The sequence below is a fragment of the Cydia pomonella genome, chromosome 25 (assembly GCF_033807575.1).
Source record: "Cydia pomonella isolate Wapato2018A chromosome 25, ilCydPomo1, whole genome shotgun sequence".
Classification (NCBI taxonomy): domain Eukaryota; kingdom Metazoa; phylum Arthropoda; class Insecta; order Lepidoptera; family Tortricidae; genus Cydia; species Cydia pomonella.
In genome coordinates this window covers 227834-253630 of record NC_084727.1, presented here as the reverse complement: position 1 = coordinate 253630, position 25797 = coordinate 227834, and the positions used below count along the sequence as shown (strand labels likewise).

Here is a 25797-nt window from a genome sequence, read left to right as displayed (position 1 = left end):
GTCTAGTAGATCTAGTTAAGAAAAGACTATTTGAAGATAGCAGAAGATGAAGCGACGAAATGAATAGGTAGGTATTCAACATGTTCAGCGTAGATCTCTTCCTATCAGCAAATATTTTTATTATGCTTAAGGTCCCGTAGCTTAAGCGAGATGGATGTGCGTGCACGGGGCCGCGATTTTTTTTTTGTTGTATCTTGTAAGTTTTTTACCAAAAAAGGTAATTGATGAGTGCCCTCAAAAATAAAATTGGGCGCATTTAGAAGCAAATTCATATTATTAGCTTTTGTGCATATATTGTTATACATTTTTAAAGTGCGTTTAAGACCTATGTTCGCGATTTGTTCTATCGACAGAAAGTAAAAAAATCGGGATTCTAATCGATGAAGTCACAAGAGCCAATCCTCAAGATAGCTCATAAAATTTTTGGTAAACGTATGTAATCTAAAAAAGCGGTACCGTTTTTCAAAAACTCCACTCTCTGAACTTACGGCAACTGAATGTTAATAATTACCACATCTATGACGACCGGTCTGGCCTAGTGGGTAGTGACCCTGCCTATAAAGCCGATGGTCCCGGGTTCAGAACCTGGTAAGGGCATTTATTTGTGTGATGAGCGCGGATATTTGTTCATGAGTCATGGGTTTGTTCTATGTATTTAAGAATTTCTAAATATCTATATATTATATTATATATATCGTTGTGTAGGTACCTACAACACAAGCCTTATTGAGCTTACTGTGGGACTTAGTCAATTTGTGTAAGAATATCCAATTATATTTATTTATCTATCCGTGGCTGTAAAAACATCCTATCCAATGTACCTATCTTTATTTCACATAAAACACCACCAGCTAACCAACCAACCAACTAACCAACAAACCAACCAAGTTTTTACCAACTGAGTAATGTGTAAAATGCACTTGTGGTGTAGACTGTACTATGTTATGTCCGATACGAATATGTGGCCGTCTGCACTGACCACTAATTCAGTTGCCTACCGACCTTATAGCGAGGGTGTTGCGTACGCTCGCCGACTCATAGTCCGCGGTATTTTCTAAGTACGATAAAGTAAAGTAAAGATTCTAATGAGTCAAGGCCACAACGCGGCGTAACCGGGAAAGCGTATTAACCGTGAAAAACTGGATGAAAACAAGTTCCCGCAATCTCAGTGTGAAGTAGTGTATTGTAGTTATTAAGGGTTACGTTTTTCGCCCTTTAAGGATGAAATGTTTGAACATGATTATTGGATGTTTTATGTGCTTATAAGTATTTGGACTGCCGCGGTAATATTTTTTTTTTTCACTAGAAAATTAGGAAATTTAAAAAAGTAAAATAATAGTTTCTTTTGTTCAGTTATCTAGAATAAACCAATACAATAAATAAGTGCCTGAGTTGATAATTTTATATTTCAAATTATCAATAATACTTAAACCAATACTGTAAAAATTTTAGTAAGAAATATTATGTAGCTCAGATCTAGGTAATCTAGGTTAAACTTACTAAAAACCCAAATATCGAGTATTTAAAACAAATTAAGTAAAGACAGTGACCTTCAAATGTGTTGTATCGATGCTTGTTTGTATACTGGTCTTATCAGTCTGTTTGGGAGGCAAGCCCGCGACGTTTGATAAGGCGAACTTGGGCACAGAGCATTACTGTCAAGTTATTCTTAAACAAATGCTAATAGTTTTCGATTTGACTCACAGGTGACAGTGACACCAGGATTGTATCGATATTATAAATGTAATCATAGCATTAAAAATAATGTTATTTTTACTCAAAATGACAAGCACATAAAACGTGTTCTAAAAATTTCTATACTTTTTGGACATTCATTAATTATTGGACTTTTTTTCTTATCAAGAAGCATATATTATTACAGTCCAGGCCAATAATACATGTATCACCTCCATGTTTTTACGGTACAACTTTTTTTATAAACTGAAATAAATGTCATATACTAAGAAAAAGCGGCCAAGTGCGAGTCGGAATCGCGCATGAAGGGTTCCGTACCATTTAAGACGTATTAAAAAAAATCTACTTACTAGATCTTGTTCAACATTTTACCACTTTGGACACACATTTTACCACTTTGGAAGTGTCTCTCGCGCAAACTATTCAGTTTCGAAAAAAATGATATTAGGAACCTAAATACCATTTTTGAAGACCTATCCATAGATACCCCACACGTATGGGTTTGATGAAAAAAATTTTTTTTAATTTTATGACGTATTAAAAAAAAACTACTCACTAGATCTCGTTCAAACCAATTTTCAGTGGAAGTTTGCATGGTAATGTATATCATATATTTTTTTTTAGATTTTTCATTCTGTTATTTTAGAAGTTACAGGGGTGGGGGGGGCACACATTTTTTTTTTCAATTCAATTCAAATATACTTTATTCATGTAGGCCTAGCAACAAGCACTTATGAATAGTAAGACAGTATTACATATAATTATCTTAATCTAATTATCAGAGCAATTTATTGATGTTGTAAATATTATTCCATATATAATACTAATGAATATAATTCATAGATCAAATTTAATACTAAAACTTTCACAAAATACAGTCATACAAAAAAAAATGTATAAAAAATACTTGTCTAGATAGTTTCTAGAATAAATTCTAAATGTCAAACAAATATAATAAAAACAACAAAGGAAATACATGCATTGGAATATCCATTTCATCATCATTATTCAAATATAATAAATAATTAATCATTTCGAATCAAAATTAATCCCACGTTGTTTTATCATTCATGTAGTCTTGTGTGGTATAATAAGCTTTAGAAATAAGTTTACGCTTTACATGATTCTTAAATTTATTAATTGGTAACTCAGTAATATGGTTTGGAAGTTTATTATAAAATCTCACACAATTACCCATGAATGATTTTTTAATTTTATGGAGCCGAGTGAAGGGCAATGCGAGCTTATGTTTATTTCTAGTATTAATATTATGAATGTCACAATTTTTCTTAAAATCGGCAATATTTTTATGCACATACAGAATATTCTCATAAATGTATTGACAGTGCACTGTCATGATGTCAATTTCCTTAAATTTATCTCTCAGTGAGTCTCTATGGTTCATTTTATATATTGCTCGAATAGCCCTCTTCTGCAGAACAAAAATGGTATTTATCTCTGAAGCACCACCCCACAGTAAAATACCATATGACATAATGCTATGGAAGTAACTAAAATATACTAATCGAGCTGTTTTGACATCAGTTAACTGACGGATTTTGCTTACTGCAAAAGCTGCAGAACTCAGTCTATTCGAAAGAGTAGCAATATGGGGACCCCACTGGAGTTTAGAATCTAAAGTTATACCAAGAAAAACTGTACTATCAACTAGTTCCAATTCCTCATCCTTCACAATGACACTTGTTTGTACATGCCTTACATTACTAGTGACAAACCTAATACATTTAGTCTTATTCTCATTTAACAATAAATTATTAACATTGAACCAATTTACTACTTTAGAAATAGCATCGTTTACATCATTGTAAGCTTGTTGCTGTCGTTTGACTTTGAAAATAAGTGAAGTGTCGTCTGCAAACAATACTATATCATGGTGGGTCTTTACAAGGAATGGCAAGTCATTTATGTAGATAAGGAACAGGAAAGGTCCCAATATTGACCCCTGTGGTACACCCATAGAGACCAATGACCTCGGTGATCGCTGTCCATTCACATCGACCCTTTGTATTCTACCATTTAAGTAGGACTTAAGTAAATCCAGTGCCGCTCCTCTAACTCCATAATAGTGTAGTTTCCTGATTAATGTTTCATGACAAACGCAGTCGAAGGCCTTAGACAAATCACAGAAGATACCTATAGCATCTCGTGACTCCTCCCAGGCATCGAAGATATGCTTAATTAGCTCAACACCAGCATCGGTTGTCGAGCGACCCCGTGTAAAACCAAACTGCTTATTATGCATTAAATTATTGACGTTAAAATGTCGTACTAATTGAGAAAGAATTAATTTTTCAAAAATCTTTCTGAACGTTGGTAGCACAGATATCGGTCTAAAGTTAGTGGGGTCAGAGTTGCTACCCGATTTAAATAAAGGAGTTATTTTACTATGTTTCATTAAATCAGGAAACTCGCCGCAATCAACACTGTTGTTAAATATAATTACTAAGTCAGGCGCTATAATTTCTACTAAGGATTTGACAGCATGGACAGAGACTCCCCAGAGGTCATTCGTTTTTTTGACATTAACCGAATTAAACGCCTTTACTACATCGGAGGTACAAACACGTTCAAAATGAAAATCTCCACAACACTCTGGAGCGTTATCTTTTAATAGAGTAACAGCAGATGAGGGTGATGAATTTAAATCCTTAGTTGTGAAAACTGGTACGTCAGTGAAAAAAATTTCAAATTCTGTAGCTATTTCTAAATTGGAATATAGATTCCAATTTAGAAGTAGCTACAGAATTTGAAATTTTGTTATCAATATTTAGTTTAAAATCATTCACTCTGTGTTTCGAGCGACCAGTCTCCACATTGATTACTTTCCAGGTTGCTTTAATAATGTTGGTACTATTTTTTATTCTTTGACTTAGATAATTTTCACTTTGGAAGGTTCTCTCGCGCAAACTATTCAGTTTAGAAAAAAATGATATTAGAAACCTCAATATCATTTTTGAAGACCTATCCATAGATACCCCACACGTATGGGTTTGATGAAAAAAAAATTTTTTTTAATTTCATGACGTATTAAAAAAAAACTACTTACTAAATCGCGTTCAAACCAATTTTCGGTGGAAGTTTACAAGGCAATGTATATCATATATTTTTTTTAGATTTTTCATTCTGTTATTTTAGAAGTTACGGGTGGGGGGGCGGGGGGTTACATTTTACCACTTTGGAAGTGTCTCTCGCGCAAACTATTCATTTTAGAAAAAAATGATATTAGAAACCTCAATATCATTTTTGAAGACCTATCCATAGATACCCCACACGTATGGGTTTGATGAAAAAAGATTTTTTGAGTTTCAGTTCTAAGTATGGGGAACCCCCAAAATTTATTGTTTTTTTTTCTATTTTTGTGTGAAAATCTTAATGCGGTTCATAGAATACATCCACTTACTAAGTTTGAACAGTACAGCTCTTATAGTTTCGGAAAAAAGTGACTGTGACAGAATCGGACAGACAGACGGACATGACGAATCTATAAGGGTTCCATTTTTTGCCATTTGGCTACGGAACCCTAAAAAACGCTAAGGAAATATATTACTGTCCGGTACCGTATGTCGTGCGGTCGAAGGTCATGTCTTAAGGGGGTCAATTGCTGCACGGACCATCCGGTGTGTGGCGCGCGCGCTCGGTCAATTAATTCATGGCTGATCCAATGGGGATTAAATCCAATTTGTAGTACAATTCAATGTAAAATATGATAGTATATATGCGATGGTGGCCTAGCGGTAAGAGCGTGCAATCCGGAGGTCGAGGGTTCAAACCCCGACTCGTACCAATGAGTTTTTCGGAACTTATGTGCGAAATATCATTTGATATTTACCAGTCTCTTTTCGGTGAAGGAAAACATCGTGAGGAAACCGGACTAATCCCAACAAGGCCTAGTTTACCCTCTGGGTTGGAAGGGCAGATGGCAGTCGCTTTCGTAAAAACTCTAGTGCCTAAGCCAAATCTTGGGATTAGTTGTCAAGCGGACCTCAGGCTCCCATGAGCCGTGGCAAAATGCCGGGACAACGCGAGGAAGAAGATATGCATTATAAGGTAACAAGCAATTTTCAGAATGCTTTTACTATTTTTAATAAAAAATATGCATTGGAGTTTTCTTTGTATCAAAATTATATGTTACACTTAATATTAGAATAGAATAGAAAAACGTTTATTGCAAAACCATCTACAAACAGCACCACATTAGAAAACAAAAAAAAGTAAGAAAGAAGATCTAATACACTAAACAGTTATAACTACTTGTAACTTATACTAACATGCAATGCATGCAAAACAAAAATATTATTGTTGTTGGTGTCCATGCCATGGGCGATGATAATCGCTTACCATTAGGCGATGCATCTGCTCGTTTGCCTCCTATATCATACAATAAATAAATAATAGTACATTACAATACAAGTGCGAAAAATAAGAAATTCGCAACGGGTGGAGGGACCACGACCGAAGGGAGTGTTCTAAATCGACACGAGTTGCGAATTAACTATTCACACATGTATCATTCAATGTTTTACAGTACACATAAATAAATAAATAATAAATCAAACATATAGCCCTTTAAATGTTCGTCATAGTTACGTAATGTGCTAATTATCTCACTAGTGCGGAAAAATAGCACCATATGTACTGTAAAATACATAACCTAATGGTTTTATCTTACGTGACTACACTTAGAATGGATAATGTAATAAAGTGTAGATAGCTTCCGATAATCCCGTCGTAAGGCTTCCGTCTTGCGCCTTCCCGCAAAATTGTGTTCAATGCGACTTACGCAATACGTCCACATAGGAGAGTATTATAATGACACGGGGGAAACTCAGAAACTAATTTTTCATTTCACAGGCTCTTTAAGAGTGTGCAGAAAGTGATCTCTTTCTGCACTAGAGCATTATACTTTCAAAGTACGATTTTTTTTAATTTTTATACTATAAGAAATTGAAATTTGGTTTGAAATGGATTTGTTATATTATTTCCATTCTGATATTTAATTCCCCATTTCATAAACGATACTTTTACCTAAATATTTAATTGAAATTACCCAAGAGATGCTATAAAAAAATATACTTAGATTTAAAAAACACATGTATTTTACTTTCCTCGTATTCGAAATGAAAAGTATAAAGTGTTTAATTCGGGTGAAAGGCATCATTTCAGCCTGGGACTATTGGCGTTCAAACGCAAACACGGCAGAAATGACGGTTCAAAATCGACTATAACTACATAGTTAACTATGCTATATGTTGGTTAAGGCTATTCCTTGGAGTCCTTTTCTTTATTAATCTTAGAATAAATTTAAAAGTGAAAAAATTACGTTCTTACGGTAGATGTCGCTAGGGTCCCCTAGACTCATATGGTGGAAAATTTGCTGCCTATGGATGAGGTTTTGGTGGCTCAGATGGCAGAGCGCTGGAGTATCGATCCAGAGGCCGTGAGTTCAAGTCTCACCCAAGACAGTAATTTTTTCACTTTTAAATTTATTCTAAGCTTAATAGCATCGGTCGCAGACGTTTCTACTTGTTAAAAATTAATTCTTTTTCTTTATGTCTCAACTCAATTTTGCAGACTCATAACTTAGTTGTAATTCGTGTCATTTTTAACTTGTAAATAATAAATAATAAATAAATAAATATTATAGGACATTATTACACAAATTGACTAAGTCCCACAGTAAGCTCAATAAGGCTTGTGTTGAGGGTACTTAGACAACGATATATATAATATATAAATATTTATAAATACTTAAATACATAGAAAACACCCATGACTCAGGAACAAAATATCCATGCTCATCACACGAATAAATGCCCTTACCAGGATTTGAACCCGGGACCATCAGCTTCGTAGGCAGGGTCACTACCCACTAGGCCAAACCGGTCGTCACCTGAGTCTGAGTAAGAGACTTTTGAGTCCTCCTTTAGGGAACTCAAATTGTTTTTTACTAAAATTTCAAAACACATTTGTCTTTACATTGTTGATGGAGTCTCTCGGCGGCCTGAATCCTTTTTAATTACGTTTAAAAATCCGGGTCGGGACTTCTTCAAGGCAAGAGTCGAATTCTTCAAATTTAAACTCAAGAGACTCTAGTTCCCACCAATACTAACTTGGCTACTAACTGACATTCAAAAAATACATAGTCGGTGGCACCATGCACGACATTGTACGTACTTTCTTCATTAGTGGGTCATTCTACTTTTTCATGACCATTAATTAATCTATTACCAGAAAAAAGTATTCAGCTCTCTAGCATTATCCAAGCCGAAACTACGAGGGTCCGAAAATACGACGAAACGTGCCGAGAAAAGATATGCACTGCCTTTTGCCCTTTGTCTCGTCTTGGCGGGGGCACGGCCGTGCCCCCCGATGATATATGTATATTGAATTCGTGTATAAAAATTCATATTCAAGCGCATGTTGCGCAAGTATTTCCTTGACAAACTTTCTTCTTCATCTACTTAATGATTCACACTTGGTATAATTATGTATGTATAATATATGTATGTTTATTTGTATTAAGTATATGTGTAAGTTTATCTATATATAGTTTATATTCATATATAGTCTCGGTTACACATTCATTTACTTTAAAACACACTGCACCTACTTAATCTTTCTGGTTTAACCCATTGGTTGACTGGTAGAGAATGCCTTAAGGCATTAAGTCCGCCATTTGTACCTTCATGTATTGTGCAATAAAGATTAAATAAATAAAAATTGTATTCTCAAATTGTACCTGAACCAAATCGTAGGAATTTGTTAACCAAAACTCATATATTAATATATGCCTTATTTTCATACGAATCGGGAGACAATCGAGGACCACTGAGTTACTGTGAAGAACATTTACAGTAGTTATTTATTGAACAAAGTTATCGAGATCGATAGCTTAATTAAGTCTCTTTCTCCATCACAAAACAGATAATGAAAGGAATGGCCAAGCATTTTAAAATATGCATTTTACGAATGGATGTCAAAAACATATGTAAATACAACGGAAAGTAGAAAAGTCTTTTATAAAAGTTGCCTCCTGTTCGAATCTGTTTGACGACCGGTCTGGCCTAGTGGGTAGTGACCCTGCCTATGAAGCCGATGGTCCTGGGTTCGAATCCCGGTAAGGGCATTTATTTGTGTGATGAGCACAGATATTTGTACCTGAGTCATGCATGTTTTCTATGTATGTATTTGTATATTATATATATCGTTGTCTGAGTACCCACAACACAAGTCTTCTTGAGCTTAACGTGGGACTTAGTAAATTTGTGTAAGAATGTCCCTATAATATTTATTTATTTGAATCTGACGAGAAATAAGACAAATCTTACAAACTTCATATGTTGATGAATTCAGGGTTCGTTATTCTGTTTTAGAGCATTTCGACTTTAATATTTACGGAAACGTAACGCCAATAGACATCCGTCTATGCAAATAAATAAATAAATATTATAGGACATTATTACACAAATTGACTAAGTCCCACAGTAAGCTCAATAAGGCTTGTGTTAAGGGTACTTAGACAACGATATATATAATATATAAATATTTATAAATACTTAAATACATAGAAAACACCCATGACTCAGGAACAAATATCCATGCTCATCACACGAATAAATGCCCTTACCAGGATTTGAACCCGGGACCATCGGCTTCGTAGGCAGGGTCACTACCCACTAGGCCAAACTGGTCGTCAAATCAAGGAAATTTAGAACTATGTCAACCCAAATTTGCACATTGAGTAACATGTGTTGTGCCTTCGTGTGTAAGTCTCCACGGTCGTTCGCAGGTAAGACGATACGGCGACTAATCGCATTACTTGCGTCGCTAATCGTGATCGACGCCATTTTGGACAAATGTCTGACGGCCTGGCCAAGTGAAAGCCGTGAAAAGAAAACTTTAATTTAATGAAAACTATCACGTGAATTTTCATTGGGCCCCCGGCGGGTAATAATGAGAACACACCCGAAACGGTAGTGTTTTATGATGAAAGTGGACGTCTACCTCGAAACTGCCTTTTCATACAAACGTAGTTTTTTTTTTATACTACGTCGGTGGCAAACAAGCATACGGCCCGCCTGATGGTAAGCAGTCACCGTAGCCTATGTACGCCTGCAACTCCAGAGGAGTTACATGCGCGTTGCCGACCCTAAGCCCCCACCCCCCTCGTTGAGCTCTGGTAACCTTACTCACCGGCAGGAACACAACACTATGAGTAGGGTCTAGTGTTATTTGGCTGCGGTTTTCTGTAAGGTGGCGGTGCTTCCCCAGATGGGCTCTGCTCTAGATCTAGAATGACGTAGTCCCCATTAATCCGTCTTAGGTGCGGATACATCCGTCCTCGGCATCAAAAAGTTCAATTTCAGTACCATTTTGTACCTTGCCACATTGACAATAGTATGAGGTCCCAGCGACTTTTTTATTGTCACTGACGAGGAACGAAATGGTACTGAAATTGAATTCATTGACTTACTGACAATTCACCTTATTGCGAAAACAAAAGATTTTTTATTTTATTTTATTTTATAAGACACACCAACAGTACATAAACAAAGCTAGCAAAGTAACAAGTATAGTGGCCACGTATAATATCTATGCACCAATAACAGGTGTGCAACAACACTCAAACAGTTCGAGGCTTTTTACACTACATTATTAACTACAACTATACATTAATAGATTAAGTGATTGAAACATGCATAGGAAAATACTAACTACTACTAATAGTACTAATATAATATTACAAGCATATTAAGTTTTTTTAAACATTCTGCGCTTTAAATTTTGAATAGAATCACTAAATATGTCTATTTCGAAGATCCACCGATAGTTAGTTGTGTTGTATGTAACACTAGTAAAGTAAGCTGTCTGTGTCACGCATTCGAGTTTATTCCTTGTATGACTCTGACCGCAAGTCTCGTGAATCAGATCCGGTGTAGAAAACAACGGTTATGTAACTAAGCTCATTTTGCGAGCAGTTGCTTTTCTGTATTATTGACTGATAATATTGGTAATAGAATAAGCAAAATTTTTGAAAAATAATTACCAGTCTACAGCAATCCTGAAAAATCTCCAGTCGATTAGAAAGTATCGTCAGGGACAACAAAAACTCACTAATTGCATAATAGTATATTACTATACAAGTACAAAAAGTATGAAATTCGCACGTGTATCGTCTAACGTTTTACAGTAACCTTTAAATCATCGACATAGATACGTAAGTACCATATACACGGTGCAACACGAGAATGAGGAACCCGAAAGATTTTAACCACGCACTTCTGAGACCAAATAAAGGAAACAATGTGATACACTGTTAAAATCTTTCGGTTTCCTCGTGTTACACCGTGTATGTACTGTAAAACGATTGATTATGGATCTGAACTTGTGGTAGTAATTACTGAGTTTTGGTTGGCACCAGACGGTATTATTAAATGTAAAATAATAGTACATTTCAATGCAAGTGTGCAAACTGTGTGTGTTTTGTCAAATTTAATGTAAACGTTTAATTCCGCTTTTCAACTTAGGCTCGGAACATCCAATACTCATCAAATAATTTTTTCTATGTTTTAAACGTTTTAGTCGGCGTTGTTTTTTTTGTGAATAAAAATATTTACCATCATTAAACTAAAAATTTAATTAAATTAATGAAAAAAAAAAACGATTAAATTCGATGAATAAAAATTGATGCCTGTAATTTAACGATTATACGTCGAGTAAAAACATAAGTTTATTCCTAATATTAGTTCGAGGAAACACTAACCATGGACATAGACGTGAAGTGCAGTGAAAAATGTTTAATATTGACTGAAACTTAAAATGCTTCGTCGACTGCGCAAGAGTCGGTCGAGAGAAGAAGCGGAGCCGGACGTCGCGTTTGACGTCAGCCATTATTTTATTGACGATGTGCTGGATCCATGGCGGGAGAGAGGTGAGTGTGTAACACGAAAACACCCATGACTCACGAACAAATATCCGTGCTCATGACACAAATAAATGCCCTTACCAGGATTTGAACCCGGGAACATCGGCCCCATCGGCAGGGCTTTGCTTAGTTTGGGACTAGATCGATTTGTGTAAGATTCTCCCCAAATAATTATTTATTTATTAACCTTATTCCTCCGTCCCCATTTCACCATCGGACTACCAGACAATCGGCACTCCGGCATCGCTTCATGGTAGGTATTCCACAAATACGCACGAAGCGTTTTGCTTCAACATTTCTTATGCGAACTGCCAAGGAGTGGAATGCCCTGCCCGAGTCTGTGTTTCCGTATGAGTACAATCTGGGTCTCTTCAAGGCTAGGGTAAATAGGTATCTCATAGGTAAGCGTGCTCCACCGTAGACCGCATCATCACTTACCATCAGATGAGATCGTGGTCAAACGCTTGCCTATCGTTATAAAAAAAAAAAAAAAAAATACTCAAGAATTCGGACTGGTACCGCTGTCCGGGCATTACGCCAAGTACGATCTCTTCACGGCTTACGGCACCCTTTGGCCAATTCTACGGTAGAACAATATGCGCTCGCGCCTGTTTTCCGAATCAACTAAGATGATTCCGAGGTAAGGAGAGAGATGGCGCTGCCATCAATGTTAGACTCCAAAACGACAATACTGTAAGTGTCTCTATTTATAAACACAAATCAAAATATTTATTATTTAATTAATGATGTCCGCAGGAAAGTTTTACCCCTAAATTATTAGTATTAGGTGTGTTTTTGAAGTAATTTGTTTTCAGATGCCTTGGAGCGAGAGAGACTATCGCAGCACGCGGCTCTGCGCGAACTGGTGCTGCGAGGAGACGCGGCGGGGCTTAAAACAAAACTTACCGCCCTCGGGAGTAATGCGCCGCTCTGCGTCAACCTGACGCCGCAGGGCGCCAACACGCTGCTATATGTGTGAGTAAAATCAAGACATAGGTCAGAAATGACCTTAACAGTAGCTTTTTGACCACACGTTTTTTTTAAGTCGGTTAAAGTCTATATTTCATTTCTAATATTAAGAAATAGCGATTTTTTTTTCGCCAATGGCTGTACTTAATTATAACTTTGATATCAGGGCGGTGGAAGCAGGCCACACTGCCGTAGCCAAGGCGTTATTAGAAGCAGGCGCCGATGGCCGCGCTCATCCGGTCACCAAATACAGCCCCCTCTACATAGCCTGCTACCACGGGCATCGAGAGCTGGTTCCTCTGTTGCTGCAGCATTTCCCTGAAGCTGTACAGGTATTCTAACAGAAGCAGGTAACACGGCCGTGACCAAAGCATTACTATATAGAAGCAGGCGCCGATGGCCGCGCTCCTCCAGTCACCAAATACAGCCCCCTCTACATAGCTTGCTGCCACGGGCATCGGGAGCTGGTTCCTCTGTTGCTGCAGCATTTCCCTGAAGCCGTGCAGGTATTATTTATTTATTTATATTTATATTTATATTTATATTTATTTATATTTATTTGGAGATCCAACAGCTGTGACATTAACATAGAAAAATATAGTAGATACAGGAAGCCAATTATAGGAACTCACAGGTAGTGACATAATACTAAACTAAGATAACGCACTATTGCAACCACATATGTGAACAAAGCGAATACAAATGATACCTAATAAGGATAATGTGGAAGTTCAAAATACTAATTAACTTACTAACATAATGAGGTCTAAGGTAAAATTATAAATAGTAAATCCGTAATTAATAGGTATTCAAGAAGGCGACAACACGCTCACTCAAAAGACTCAAAGTATTTCTGCACTAAATTACGTCTCACGCTAGGAATGCCACAGTTGAATATATCCATATCCAATTCTTTAGATAGCTCATTTAGGTTACGACTGAAGATTAATACGATTATAACAGAAGCAGGTCACACGTCCGTGGCCAAGGCGTTACTAGAAGCAGGAGACGGTTGATCTTTCTTTAGACATTCCTAAAATACCTAAACGCAGGCAATGTAAATGTAGAAGACATTATATGCTAAAATTCTCCTTTACTTCGTAAAGTCATTAAAGCAGTTTGCAGAAGTAAAATCATGGTGAAATGTGAAAGAGAATTATATATTGTTACAGCAAGAAACAGTAGAAAAATGGCTGCCATTACACGCGGCGTGCATCGGAGGACACGCCACCCTCGTGTCGCTGCTGCTGGAGCACCCTTACCCGACCTCCTTGCTCAGCACTTACACGTAAGCTAGCTTTGACTTTATGTAATAACGATTTTTTATACTAAGCCGGTGGCAAACAAGCATACGGTCCGGCTGATGGTAAGCCATTAGGCCATTACCGTAGTCCAGAGGAGTTACATGCGCGTTGCCCTTTAACACTCCGCACCCACGTTGAGCTCTGGCAATCTTACTCGCCGGCAGGAACACAACACTATGAGTAGGGTCTAGTAAATGTACTTTACTCTAGTAGGCCGAGCAACAAGCTCTTTCCGATTAACTTTGACTTTATGTTATAAATAGCATCCGCACGTTATTTAAGCGTAAAATTTATTATAAGATTTTACCCTTTGAATTTCAAAACTGGAGCTGTACAACAGTTGAATAATACCTATGTCAAATTATAAGGCCCTTTTTAGGGTTCCGTAGTCAACTAGGAACCCTTATAGTTTCGCCATGTCAGTCTGTCTGTATGTCTGTCCGAGGCTTTGCTCCGTGGTCGTTAGTGCTAGAAAGCTGAAATTTGGCTTGGATATATAAATCAATAAAGCCGACAAAGTCGTAGAATAAAATCTAAAAAAAATTTTTTTTTAGGGTACCTCCCCTACATGTAAAGAAGTGATCCCAAAAAAAAAAGTGTCCCCTCCCCTCTAACTTTTGAACCATACGTCAAAAAAATATGAAATAATCGTGGAAGTAGAGCTTAAGAAAGACATTAAATGAAAACTATAGCGGACATGATCAGTTTAGCTGTTTTTGAGTTATCGCAAAAAGTTTTCCCTTCATAGTAAAAAGACGTACAGTTCATCCACAGTTCATCCCTTGGTTAATAATCTACTATACTTTAAGCTCCAGTTTAGCTTATTGTGACTGAGTATGGCCCGATATGCTCTTGGCCGATTTTTTTAACTGTTAGTGCTTGAGAAAGGAGAGCTAGATTCTCCATAATACGTCGCGCTAGTGACAAAAACACGAGTTTAAACCGTAAAATAAAATAAATTTCCATATTAAAATTCGTAGATTTCCCCTGGGTTACGCATCCGCATTGGGCTAGCGTGGGGACTATAGCCCGAGCCCTCTCGCGCGTGAGAGGAGGCCTGTGCCCAGCAATGGGACGTATATAGGCTGAATTATTATTTATTATTATTATTACGAGGTTATATCGAAGTATGAATACTCGGTATATATCAGCTATGTTTTCAGCGATGTTACCGGCAAATGGCAGTACGAAGCAGCTTTCGACGTGAACGCAGTAGACGCTCGAGGACAGAGCGCGCTGTACGTGGCCAGCACCCTCGGCTGCAGCGCTGTGGTGGACGCGCTGCTGTCTTATTCTGTGCCGTGCCGCCCTGTTAAAGAACAGGTAATATATGAACGCTGAGTTACCGTAAATTTCATATAGGCGGATAGAAAATATTCAAACGTAATTTTAAATGGGTAACTACTTACTTTTATTTTATTTTATTTTTTTTATATTTTATTTTATTTTATTTTATTTTATTTTATTTTATTTTATTTTATTTTATTTTATTTTATTCGGAAAACCAACAGCTTAAGTAAACTAAAACTAGGTTAACATAAATATGTATCAGGGAAGCCAATTACAGGTTTCCACAGACAGGATACAAAGGTAGTCATATTACAGGTTAGCACAAAATTAAAGACTTTACAAACGCCAAAACATGCTATGAGAAAAGAAAGAAGTAATTTGTTTCTTATTTAAATCAATAAATTAAAATTAAACCTATGCTAATCTTCTGCAGGCAGGGGAGCAAAGAAACTAGATGCCATGAGGTTTTTAATTATAGCAGGTTTCATTAGATGTAAAATGATATTATAAGTGATAACTTTAAACTTGAACCGGTATTTTAGCCCTGATTATGTTTGATTAGCAGTCGGAGGAGGCCGAGCCGCCGGCGCCGCCCGCCGTGCTGAGCCCGCAGCGCGGCATCTCGCTCGGCATACAGGCCATCGTCAGCAGGCTCACCGGCTCCGGCAGTCATGTGGGTATTGCAATTAGTACAGTTTTATTATTCATTAATAAAGTCAAAATCACATTATGTAATAATTATGTACAATTTAATTTTTCATGTATATTTTCCTAGGATGGGATAGAAGAGAAGCGAGTGCACCCAGTACGGGTGGATATAGGACGAGGGGTGGACTCGTGCGTGGCGTGCGCCGCGCGCGGCGGGCACGCGCGCAGCGTGCGGCGCCTGCTGCAGGCCGGGGCGCCGGCCTCCGCCTCCGCGGCGCCGCCCGAGGTAATATACGTGTTGTACTACTGTAGGAGACTACAAACAACTAGTGCTACATATCTCTTAGACAGGATAACGAGACAAAAAAGGTGATTCGCCTAACTATAGGAAGAGGGCATAAACAACTAGTCCTAGATATAGGTTGCGGGATAGACACGTGCGTGGCGTGCACCAGTCGTTATATATTTTTGTGTTGACAGAACGAGAGCACGGGCACGCGCGACTCCCGGCGGCGCGCGCGCAGCGCGTCGGCCGTCGGCTCCGTGTCGCCGTCTCCGTCGCTCAACCGAGCTAGCGCCGACCGTGAGTACACACACTATATGTTACACAAAAAAAAAAAAATTATCATGGTAACACGCGAGTTAAAAGATTCTAAAGTTATTAACGTGAGATATTTAGGTCACATTTGTTGTCTGACTTGGTGAATGAAAAGGCCACAATGAAGAAATTTCACTATAGGCCCAACATAACACCGTAAATTAATTTAATTGTATCATAAAAATAATTAAAATACGATTAGTCAAAACTATTATTTTTTTTATTTTGAGATTGGAACTTACATACAGCGACACAATTCGGCTAGCTTTCGTGGCAGCTTCCAGTATGCTGCCACGCGATGCTGGAATAATATTCCCCCGCCAATAAGAAACGCTGCTTCACTTTTTTCATTCAAAAGCAAATTAAAACTTCATCTTCTCACACATCAAACTTCTCTCTCCTAGTCGCTTGTGTCTATTACGGCTTAAAATTTATGTTTATTTATTTATTTATTGTTCGGAGAACCAACAGCTATAAATTGTACAATAGTTATATATATAGATAACAAAGAGCCAATTATAGGTTCCCACCGGTAGCAACAGGTTAACAGATAATTGGTGGTTAGCACTAGATTTTTTTTTCTTTTTTTTTTTACAACGTGTTACCACTAATATTTTTAAATATTAATGCTTATTATATTATATACTGAACAAAGAAACCAAAACTTATTAGTAAACTTAATACGTTAATCGATACATATACAATAATATGCCAACACATACGACTCGCTAACTCAAGTAATTTGTCTGTTAGAATCCGTCTTATAGTTGTGATGTTGCTATTAAAACGTCTATATCCCGCTCCTTCGTTAGTTCATTTAGACTTTTACCAGCTCGTAGTAGAAAGCAATTTTTTCTGTAATTACGTGGTAAAAAAGGAATTGAGAGGGGAGGGAAGTATTTTTTAGACCTAGATGGAGTATTGAAGGAGAGCTTAGCGAGCAATTCAGGACAATCAATGTTACCATTTAAAATATTAAGTATATAAGTAATATCTGCAATCTGTCGACCTTTCGACGCATAGTACCAAATTCGCAATGTGCCAACATACTCATATGTCCAATTCCGCAAAACCCCAATTTCGTAAAGTACCAAGTTTGTAAAGTGATCAACTCGCAAAACACCAACTACGTTAGTTACCAAATCTGTAATTCGTATAGTACCAACTCGCATAGTACCAACTTTGCTAGTTACCAAAGCTGTAACACGCGGAGTAGAAACTTCGCTAGTGACACTTTGTGATCGTCAAAAATATCGTTACTCCCGGTAGTGTACAATCAAAATGGGTCAGTATGGTGAAGTCGGAAACTATGAGACATAGCAAGATCTGTTCTTAGGAACCATGACGTCGATTTTAGCAACAAAGAAAACTGTATTCATAATTAACAAAAAAAAGTCGAACGGGTTCGATTTCTGAGCTGAGTATAAGTTTTTTTTTAATGTATAAATGCATTCAAGACTATGATCTAAAACCATGGTTTAAATCAATGACAGGCTTTCACTTATGCCTTATATTACATTATGTATTAAAAGATAACTTTCAAGTTCTATTTTTGTTGAAGGTAAAAAAAAAATAAGGACGTAAATAAAATATTGAGTATTATTTTTAAGCGTATTTTTTTCCTGTCGACGTTGGATTGTAATTACCCCACCCCAGAGTAGGATGAATAATTCAATTCAATTCAATTCAATTCAATTTATTTTTATTTCGGACCATGTCCATAGTGTTAGTATACATTCCCTTAATCCTATGTTAGTTAACTACTATACTAGCTCATAATAAATTATACACCAAGCCTCTGGATCCCATATGTACTCCCTCCCAGTGTTTCCAGAAGGCGCAAGCAGGCGATTCTAACACTAGGCGCAAGAGGCTGTTGGGACTGTCCCGCACGCGACGCATCAGGGAGGCAGTCCTTTTGCGTATTATTGCACCAAAGCAATCAGTGCGCGCCTCCGCGAACATACCTGACGCGCTACAAAAGCGAGGCAGTCCCAACAACATCCTGAACCCATTGTTATACTGGACGCGCAGGGCATTGAGGGCCCTTTTAGTATAATTTGTCCACAGACTGCACGTGTAAAAGGTCTGGCAAAACGCTTTAAATAGCGTTATTTTGACATTCCTATTACATCGTGCAAACCTGCGAGACAACATATTACAACGTACCGCCAATGCCCTGCGCTCCCTCTCTATATCTACGTCGTCCTGGAGATTATCGGTCACCCAGTGTCCGAGATACTTAAAGCGCGTTACCCTTTTAAGAGCGATACCACACAAGCTGACAGGTGGTAGTACGTCAAAGGCCTTGTTACCTGCTTTAAAAACTAACAGCTCGCTCTTACTGGTATTGTACCTCAGACCATGAGCGACCGCATAATCTTCACACACCTTTAGGAGTTTCACTAGCGCACTGATTGATGGACACAGCAGCACCATATCATCTGCGTAGCTAATGTTATTCACCGTGGTGCCACCTACCGAACATCCGATATTCGTGCTGCTGAGTCCAACAATCAGCTCATCCATGTACAGATTGAATAAGCGCGGTGAGGTAAGTCCACCCTGCCTCACCCCGCACTCCAATCTGTACACGTCCGAGTGCGCGCCCGCCCATCTCACCTGGTTGGTTTGATGCCCGTACCAATACCGAAACAGGTTAATCACTTCCCTCGGAGTGCTCGTTCTCTTTTCCATCTTATCCCATAATATATCATACGAAACTGTATCGAACGCCTTTGATAGGTCCAAAAAGCAGGTAATGACGGGAGTTTTCCCTTCAACATAATACTTAACGGTATGCTTGAAACAAAGAATGGCGCTCTCTGTTGACAGGCCCGGTTTGAAACCAAACTGCGCATCTTGCGTTTTAATGTGTTTCGCCAGTAAGTTATTAAGCAAACCGTCAAGTACCTTGGCCACCGTGGTTGCCAGTGATATTGGCCTATAATTGGAACATAATATACGTACTCATATATCAGATCTATACATATTCTTTCAAACTATCCTCTACCTCTACCGCAACATATGTGGCACTATGCGTATTGGCACTAAGCGTATTTGGTATTGTGAGAACTTGGTGCTTTGCGTGTATAAAAATAATACTCCGCGAAACGCCAAATGGCACATTGCGAATTTGGCACTACGCGTATTGGCACTAAGCGTATTTGGTATTGTGAGAATTTGGTGCTTTGCGTGTTTAAAAATAACATTCCGCGAAACGCCAAATGGCACATTGCGAATTTGGTACTATGCGTCGAAAGGTCTGTCGACGTTTATGTAGTGGGATAAGGTGATGTTTTTTACAAATATTGTCATAAGTTAAATGTTACATAATGAAATTCCCCATTCTGTCTTGTGATCTCTTGTTCACATTCTATCTGTGTTTGAACAATTCTTGTTCTGTTTTTGCTGGTTATCATTTATAAGACTACCTGCTCCGCGTTGTTTTTACTATTCTTACGTTGTAACGTTTTTTATTTGTATTTTAAGATTAAGGTTCTAAGTTAAAGGGTCCACTGAAAATCAGCACCATTGTTCTATATACACATGCTGAGTGGTATCCTCTTTGGGACAACAAATTACAAATGTCAAAAGTTAATTTTAAAATTGTTGTCTGTTGTTTCAAATAAATTATTTTAATTTTTTTTCATATATTTCAAACTGTCTAGTACCGAATAATATACTTATCACTTTACCATACAAAATCCATTGTTTCGATTTAATCTTATACATCGAGGTAAAAATATAAAATTATCCTGAAATTGAACTAATTATTAATTCTTTTCCAGCTCACTCTTAACTGAACCTCGATGGACTTTATATCTTTTCTATAAGCCCTAAAAATGAGCAGTTTACGATAAATATTCTGTGCTATAATTTGTTTTCGTTCTTGCAGGCGACGTGCCATGGACAGCGCTAGCGGTCGCAGTCAGAAACAAACATGTGCAAGTAGCAGACATGCTCCTCCGGGCGGGAGCCGACGACCCCCACGGACTGGCGCTACGGGAGTGCCATAAGCACCGTCTAGTGGCGCTGCTCGCCGCTATTTTAGCCTCTAGGGTAAGTCGTTTTTTTTTCACATTTCGCAGGAGTAGAATTTTTTTATAAGTAGTAGACGTGCGGGAGCTGATGATCTACACGGACTAGCATTACTGGAGTGCACTAAGCACCGTCTAGTGGCGCTGTTTATCGTTATATTAGCCTATCTATCTCTAAGTCAGTTTCCAAAATCTATTGTACTTAGCAGTGCCGTGACAAAGATACATTGGTGTATCTGAAAATGTACGTAATTCATGATTTTCTTCTTTTATAGGCGTACCCCGACCCAGAGTACAAGATGAACAAAGCGGCGGTGTCGGCGCTGGTGCTGGGCGCGGCGGGGCGCGACTCGTCGCTGACGCACAACGCGCTGGTGCCGAAGACGCCCGTCATGGTGCACTGGCGGGCGCTGCGCACCATGCAGGACACTATCAGGTCAGTATGTCTGTAGGCGGACCCCGACCCAGGGTACAAGATGAACAAGGCGGCGGTGTCGGCGCTGGTGCTGGGCGCGGCGGGGCGCGACTCGTCGCTGACGCACAACGCGCTGGTGCCGAAGACGCCCGTCATGGTGCACTGGCGGGCGCTGCGCACCATGCAGGACACTATCAGGTCAGTATGTCTGTAGGCGGACCCCGACCCAGGGTACAAGATGAACAAGGCGGCGGTGTCGGCGCTGGTGCTGGGCGCGGCGGGGCGCGACTCGTCGCTGACGCACAACGCGCTGGTGCCGAAGACGCCCGTCATGGTGCACTGGCGGGCGCTGCGCACCATGCAGGACACTATCAGGTCAGTATGTCTGTAGGCGGACCCCGACCCAGGGTACAAGATGAACAAGGCGGCGGTGTCGGCGCTGGTGCTGGGCGCGGCGGGGCGCGACTCGTCGCTGACGCACAACGCGCTGGTGCCGAAGACGCCCGTCATGGTGCACTGGCGGGCGCTGCGCACCATGCAGGACACTATCAGGTCAGTATGTCTGTAGGCGGACCCCGACCCAGGGTACAAGATGAACAAGGCGGCGGTGTCGGCGCTGGTGCTGGGCGCGGCGGGGCGCGACTCGTCGCTGACGCACAACGCGCTGGTGCCGAAGACGCCCGTCATGGTGCACTGGCGGGCGCTGCGCACCATGCAGGACACTATCAGGTCAGTATGTCTGTAGGCGGACCCCGACCCAGGGTACAAGATGAACAAGGCGGCGGTGTCGGCGCTGGTGCTGGGCGCGGCGGGGCGCGACTCGTCGCTGACGCACAACGCGCTGGTGCCGAAGACGCCCGTCATGGTGCACTGGCGGGCGCTGCGCACCATGCAGGACACTATCAGGTCAGTATGTCTGTAGGCGGACCCCGACCCAGGGTACAAGATGAACAAGGCGGCGGTGTCGGCGCTGGTGCTGGGCGCGGCGGGGCGCGACTCGTCGCTGACGCACAACGCGCTGGTGCCGAAGACGCCCGTCATGGTGCACTGGCGGGCGCTGCGCACCATGCAGGACACTATCAGGTCAGTATGTCTGTAGGCGGACCCCGACCCAGGGTACAAGATGAACAAGGCGGCGGTGTCGGCGCTGGTGCTGGGCGCGGCGGGGCGCGACTCGTCGCTGACGCACAACGCGCTGGTGCCGAAGACGCCCGTCATGGTGCACTGGCGGGCGCTGCGCACCATGCAGGACACTATCAGGTCAGTATGTCTGTAGGCGGACCCCGACCCAGGGTACAAGATGAACAAGGCGGCGGTGTCGGCGCTGGTGCTGGGCGCGGCGGGGCGCGACTCGTCGCTGACGCACAACGCGCTGGTGCCGAAGACGCCCGTCATGGTGCACTGGCGGGCGCTGCGCACCATGCAGGACACTATCAGGTCAGTATGTCTGTAGGCGGACCCCGACCCAGGGTACAAGATGAACAAGGCGGCGGTGTCGGCGCTGGTGCTGGGCGCGGCGGGGCGCGACTCGTCGCTGACGCACAACGCGCTGGTGCCGAAGACGCCCGTCATGGTGCACTGGCGGGCGCTGCGCACCATGCAGGACACTATCAGGTCAGTATGTCTGTAGGCGGACCCCGACCCAGGGTACAAGATGAACAAGGCGGCGGTGTCGGCGCTGGTGCTGGGCGCGGCGGGGCGCGACTCGTCGCTGACGCACAACGCGCTGGTGCCGAAGACGCCCGTCATGGTGCACTGGCGGGCGCTGCGCACCATGCAGGACACTATCAGGTCAGTATGTCTGTAGGCGGACCCCGACCCAGGGTACAAGATGAACAAGGCGGCGGTGTCGGCGCTGGTGCTGGGCGCGGCGGGGCGCGACTCGTCGCTGACGCACAACGCGCTGGTGCCGAAGACGCCCGTCATGGTGCACTGGCGGGCGCTGCGCACCATGCAGGACACTATCAGGTCAGTATGTCTGTAGGCGGACCCCGACCCAGGGTACAAGATGAACAAGGCGGCGGTGTCGGCGCTGGTGCTGGGCGCGGCGGGGCGCGACTCGTCGCTGACGCACAACGCGCTGGTGCCGAAGACGCCCGTCATGGTGCACTGGCGGGCGCTGCGCACCATGCAGGACACTATCAGGTCAGTATGTCTGTAGGCGGACCCCGACCCAGGGTACAAGATGAACAAGGCGGCGGTGTCGGCGCTGGTGCTGGGCGCGGCGGGGCGCGACTCGTCGCTGACGCACAACGCGCTGGTGCCGAAGACGCCCGTCATGGTGCACTGGCGGGCGCTGCGCACCATGCAGGACACTATCAGGTCAGTATGTCTGTAGGCGGACCCCGACCCAGGGTACAAGATGAACAAGGCGGCGGTGTCGGCGCTGGTGCTGGGCGCGGCGGGGCGCGACTCGTCGCTGACGCACAACGCGCTGGTGCCGAAGACGCCCGTCATGGTGCACTGGCGGGCGCTGCGCACCATGCAGGACACTATCAGGTCAGTATGTCTGTAGGCGGACCCCGACCCAGGGTACAAGATGAACAAGGCGGCGGTGTCGGCGCTGGTGCTGGGCGCGGCGGGGCGCGACTCGTCGCTGACGCACAACGCGCTGGTGCCGAAGACGCCCGTCATGGTGCACTGGCGGGCGCTGCGCACCATGCAGGACACTATCAGGTCAGTATGTCTGTAGGCGGACCCCGACCCAGGGTACAAGATGAACAAGGCGGCGGTGTCGGCGCTGGTGCTGGGCGCGGCGGGGCGCGACTCGTCGCTGACGCACAACGCGCTGGTGCCGAAGACGCCCGTCATGGTGCACTGGCGGGCGCTGCGCACCATGCAGGACACTATCAGGTCAGTATGTCTGTAGGCGGACCCCGACCCAGGGTACAAGATGAACAAGGCGGCGGTGTCGGCGCTGGTGCTGGGCGCGGCGGGGCGCGACTCGTCGCTGACGCACAACGCGCTGGTGCCGAAGACGCCCGTCATGGTGCACTGGCGGGCGCTGCGCACCATGCAGGACACTATCAGGTCAGTATGTCTGTAGGCGGACCCCGACCCAGGGTACAAGATGAACAAGGCGGCGGTGTCGGCGCTGGTGCTGGGCGCGGCGGGGCGCGACTCGTCGCTGACGCACAACGCGCTGGTGCCGAAGACGCCCGTCATGGTGCACTGGCGGGCGCTGCGCACCATGCAGGACACTATCAGGTCAGTATGTCTGTAGGCGGACCCCGACCCAGGGTACAAGATGAACAAGGCGGCGGTGTCGGCGCTGGTGCTGGGCGCGGCGGGGCGCGACTCGTCGCTGACGCACAACGCGCTGGTGCCGAAGACGCCCGTCATGGTGCACTGGCGGGCGCTGCGCACCATGCAGGACACTATCAGGTCAGTATGTCTGTAGGCGGACCCCGACCCAGGGTACAAGATGAACAAGGCGGCGGTGTCGGCGCTGGTGCTGGGCGCGGCGGGGCGCGACTCGTCGCTGACGCACAACGCGCTGGTGCCGAAGACGCCCGTCATGGTGCACTGGCGGGCGCTGCGCACCATGCAGGACACTATCAGGTCAGTATGTCTGTAGGCGGACCCCGACCCAGGGTACAAGATGAACAAGGCGGCGGTGTCGGCGCTGGTGCTGGGCGCGGCGGGGCGCGACTCGTCGCTGACGCACAACGCGCTGGTGCCGAAGACGCCCGTCATGGTGCACTGGCGGGCGCTGCGCACCATGCAGGACACTATCAGGTCAGTATGTCTGTAGGCGGACCCCGACCCAGGGTACAAGATGAACAAGGCGGCGGTGTCGGCGCTGGTGCTGGGCGCGGCGGGGCGCGACTCGTCGCTGACGCACAACGCGCTGGTGCCGAAGACGCCCGTCATGGTGCACTGGCGGGCGCTGCGCACCATGCAGGACACTATCAGGTCAGTATGTCTGTAGGCGGACCCCGACCCAGGGTACAAGATGAACAAGGCGGCGGTGTCGGCGCTGGTGCTGGGCGCGGCGGGGCGCGACTCGTCGCTGACGCACAACGCGCTGGTGCCGAAGACGCCCGTCATGGTGCACTGGCGGGCGCTGCGCACCATGCAGGACACTATCAGGTCAGTATGTCTGTAGGCGGACCCCGACCCAGGGTACAAGATGAACAAGGCGGCGGTGTCGGCGCTGGTGCTGGGCGCGGCGGGGCGCGACTCGTCGCTGACGCACAACGCGCTGGTGCCGAAGACGCCCGTCATGGTGCACTGGCGGGCGCTGCGCACCATGCAGGACACTATCAGGTCAGTATGTCTGTAGGCGGACCCCGACCCAGGGTACAAGATGAACAAGGCGGCGGTGTCGGCGCTGGTGCTGGGCGCGGCGGGGCGCGACTCGTCGCTGACGCACAACGCGCTGGTGCCGAAGACGCCCGTCATGGTGCACTGGCGGGCGCTGCGCACCATGCAGGACACTATCAGGTCAGTATGTCTGTAGGCGGACCCCGACCCAGGGTACAAGATGAACAAGGCGGCGGTGTCGGCGCTGGTGCTGGGCGCGGCGGGGCGCGACTCGTCGCTGACGCACAACGCGCTGGTGCCGAAGACGCCCGTCATGGTGCACTGGCGGGCGCTGCGCACCATGCAGGACACTATCAGGTCAGTATGTCTGTAGGCGGACCCCGACCCAGGGTACAAGATGAACAAGGCGGCGGTGTCGGCGCTGGTGCTGGGCGCGGCGGGGCGCGACTCGTCGCTGACGCACAACGCGCTGGTGCCGAAGACGCCCGTCATGGTGCACTGGCGGGCGCTGCGCACCATGCAGGACACTATCAGGTCAGTATGTCTGTAGGCGGACCCCGACCCAGGGTACAAGATGAACAAGGCGGCGGTGTCGGCGCTGGTGCTGGGCGCGGCGGGGCGCGACT

General features: G+C 43.6%; 1 protein-coding gene across 1 annotated transcript in view; it reads left to right on the top strand.

The window, feature by feature from the left end:
* The window catches only part of LOC133531272 (leucine-rich repeat serine/threonine-protein kinase 1), a 101437-nt gene that overhangs the window by 12056 nt on the left and 63584 nt on the right, over nucleotides 1-25797 (top strand). The window contains exons 4-12 of the mRNA XM_061869403.1: nucleotides 12457-12616; nucleotides 12777-12942; nucleotides 13783-13898; nucleotides 15078-15237; nucleotides 15767-15877; nucleotides 15980-16138; nucleotides 16333-16435; nucleotides 20349-20512; nucleotides 20766-20926. Coding sequence (XP_061725387.1) covers nucleotides 12457-12616; nucleotides 12777-12942; nucleotides 13783-13898; nucleotides 15078-15237; nucleotides 15767-15877; nucleotides 15980-16138; nucleotides 16333-16435; nucleotides 20349-20512; nucleotides 20766-20926 — 1300 coding nt within the window. The remainder of the gene's footprint in view (nucleotides 1-12456; nucleotides 12617-12776; nucleotides 12943-13782; nucleotides 13899-15077; nucleotides 15238-15766; nucleotides 15878-15979; nucleotides 16139-16332; nucleotides 16436-20348; nucleotides 20513-20765; nucleotides 20927-25797) is intronic.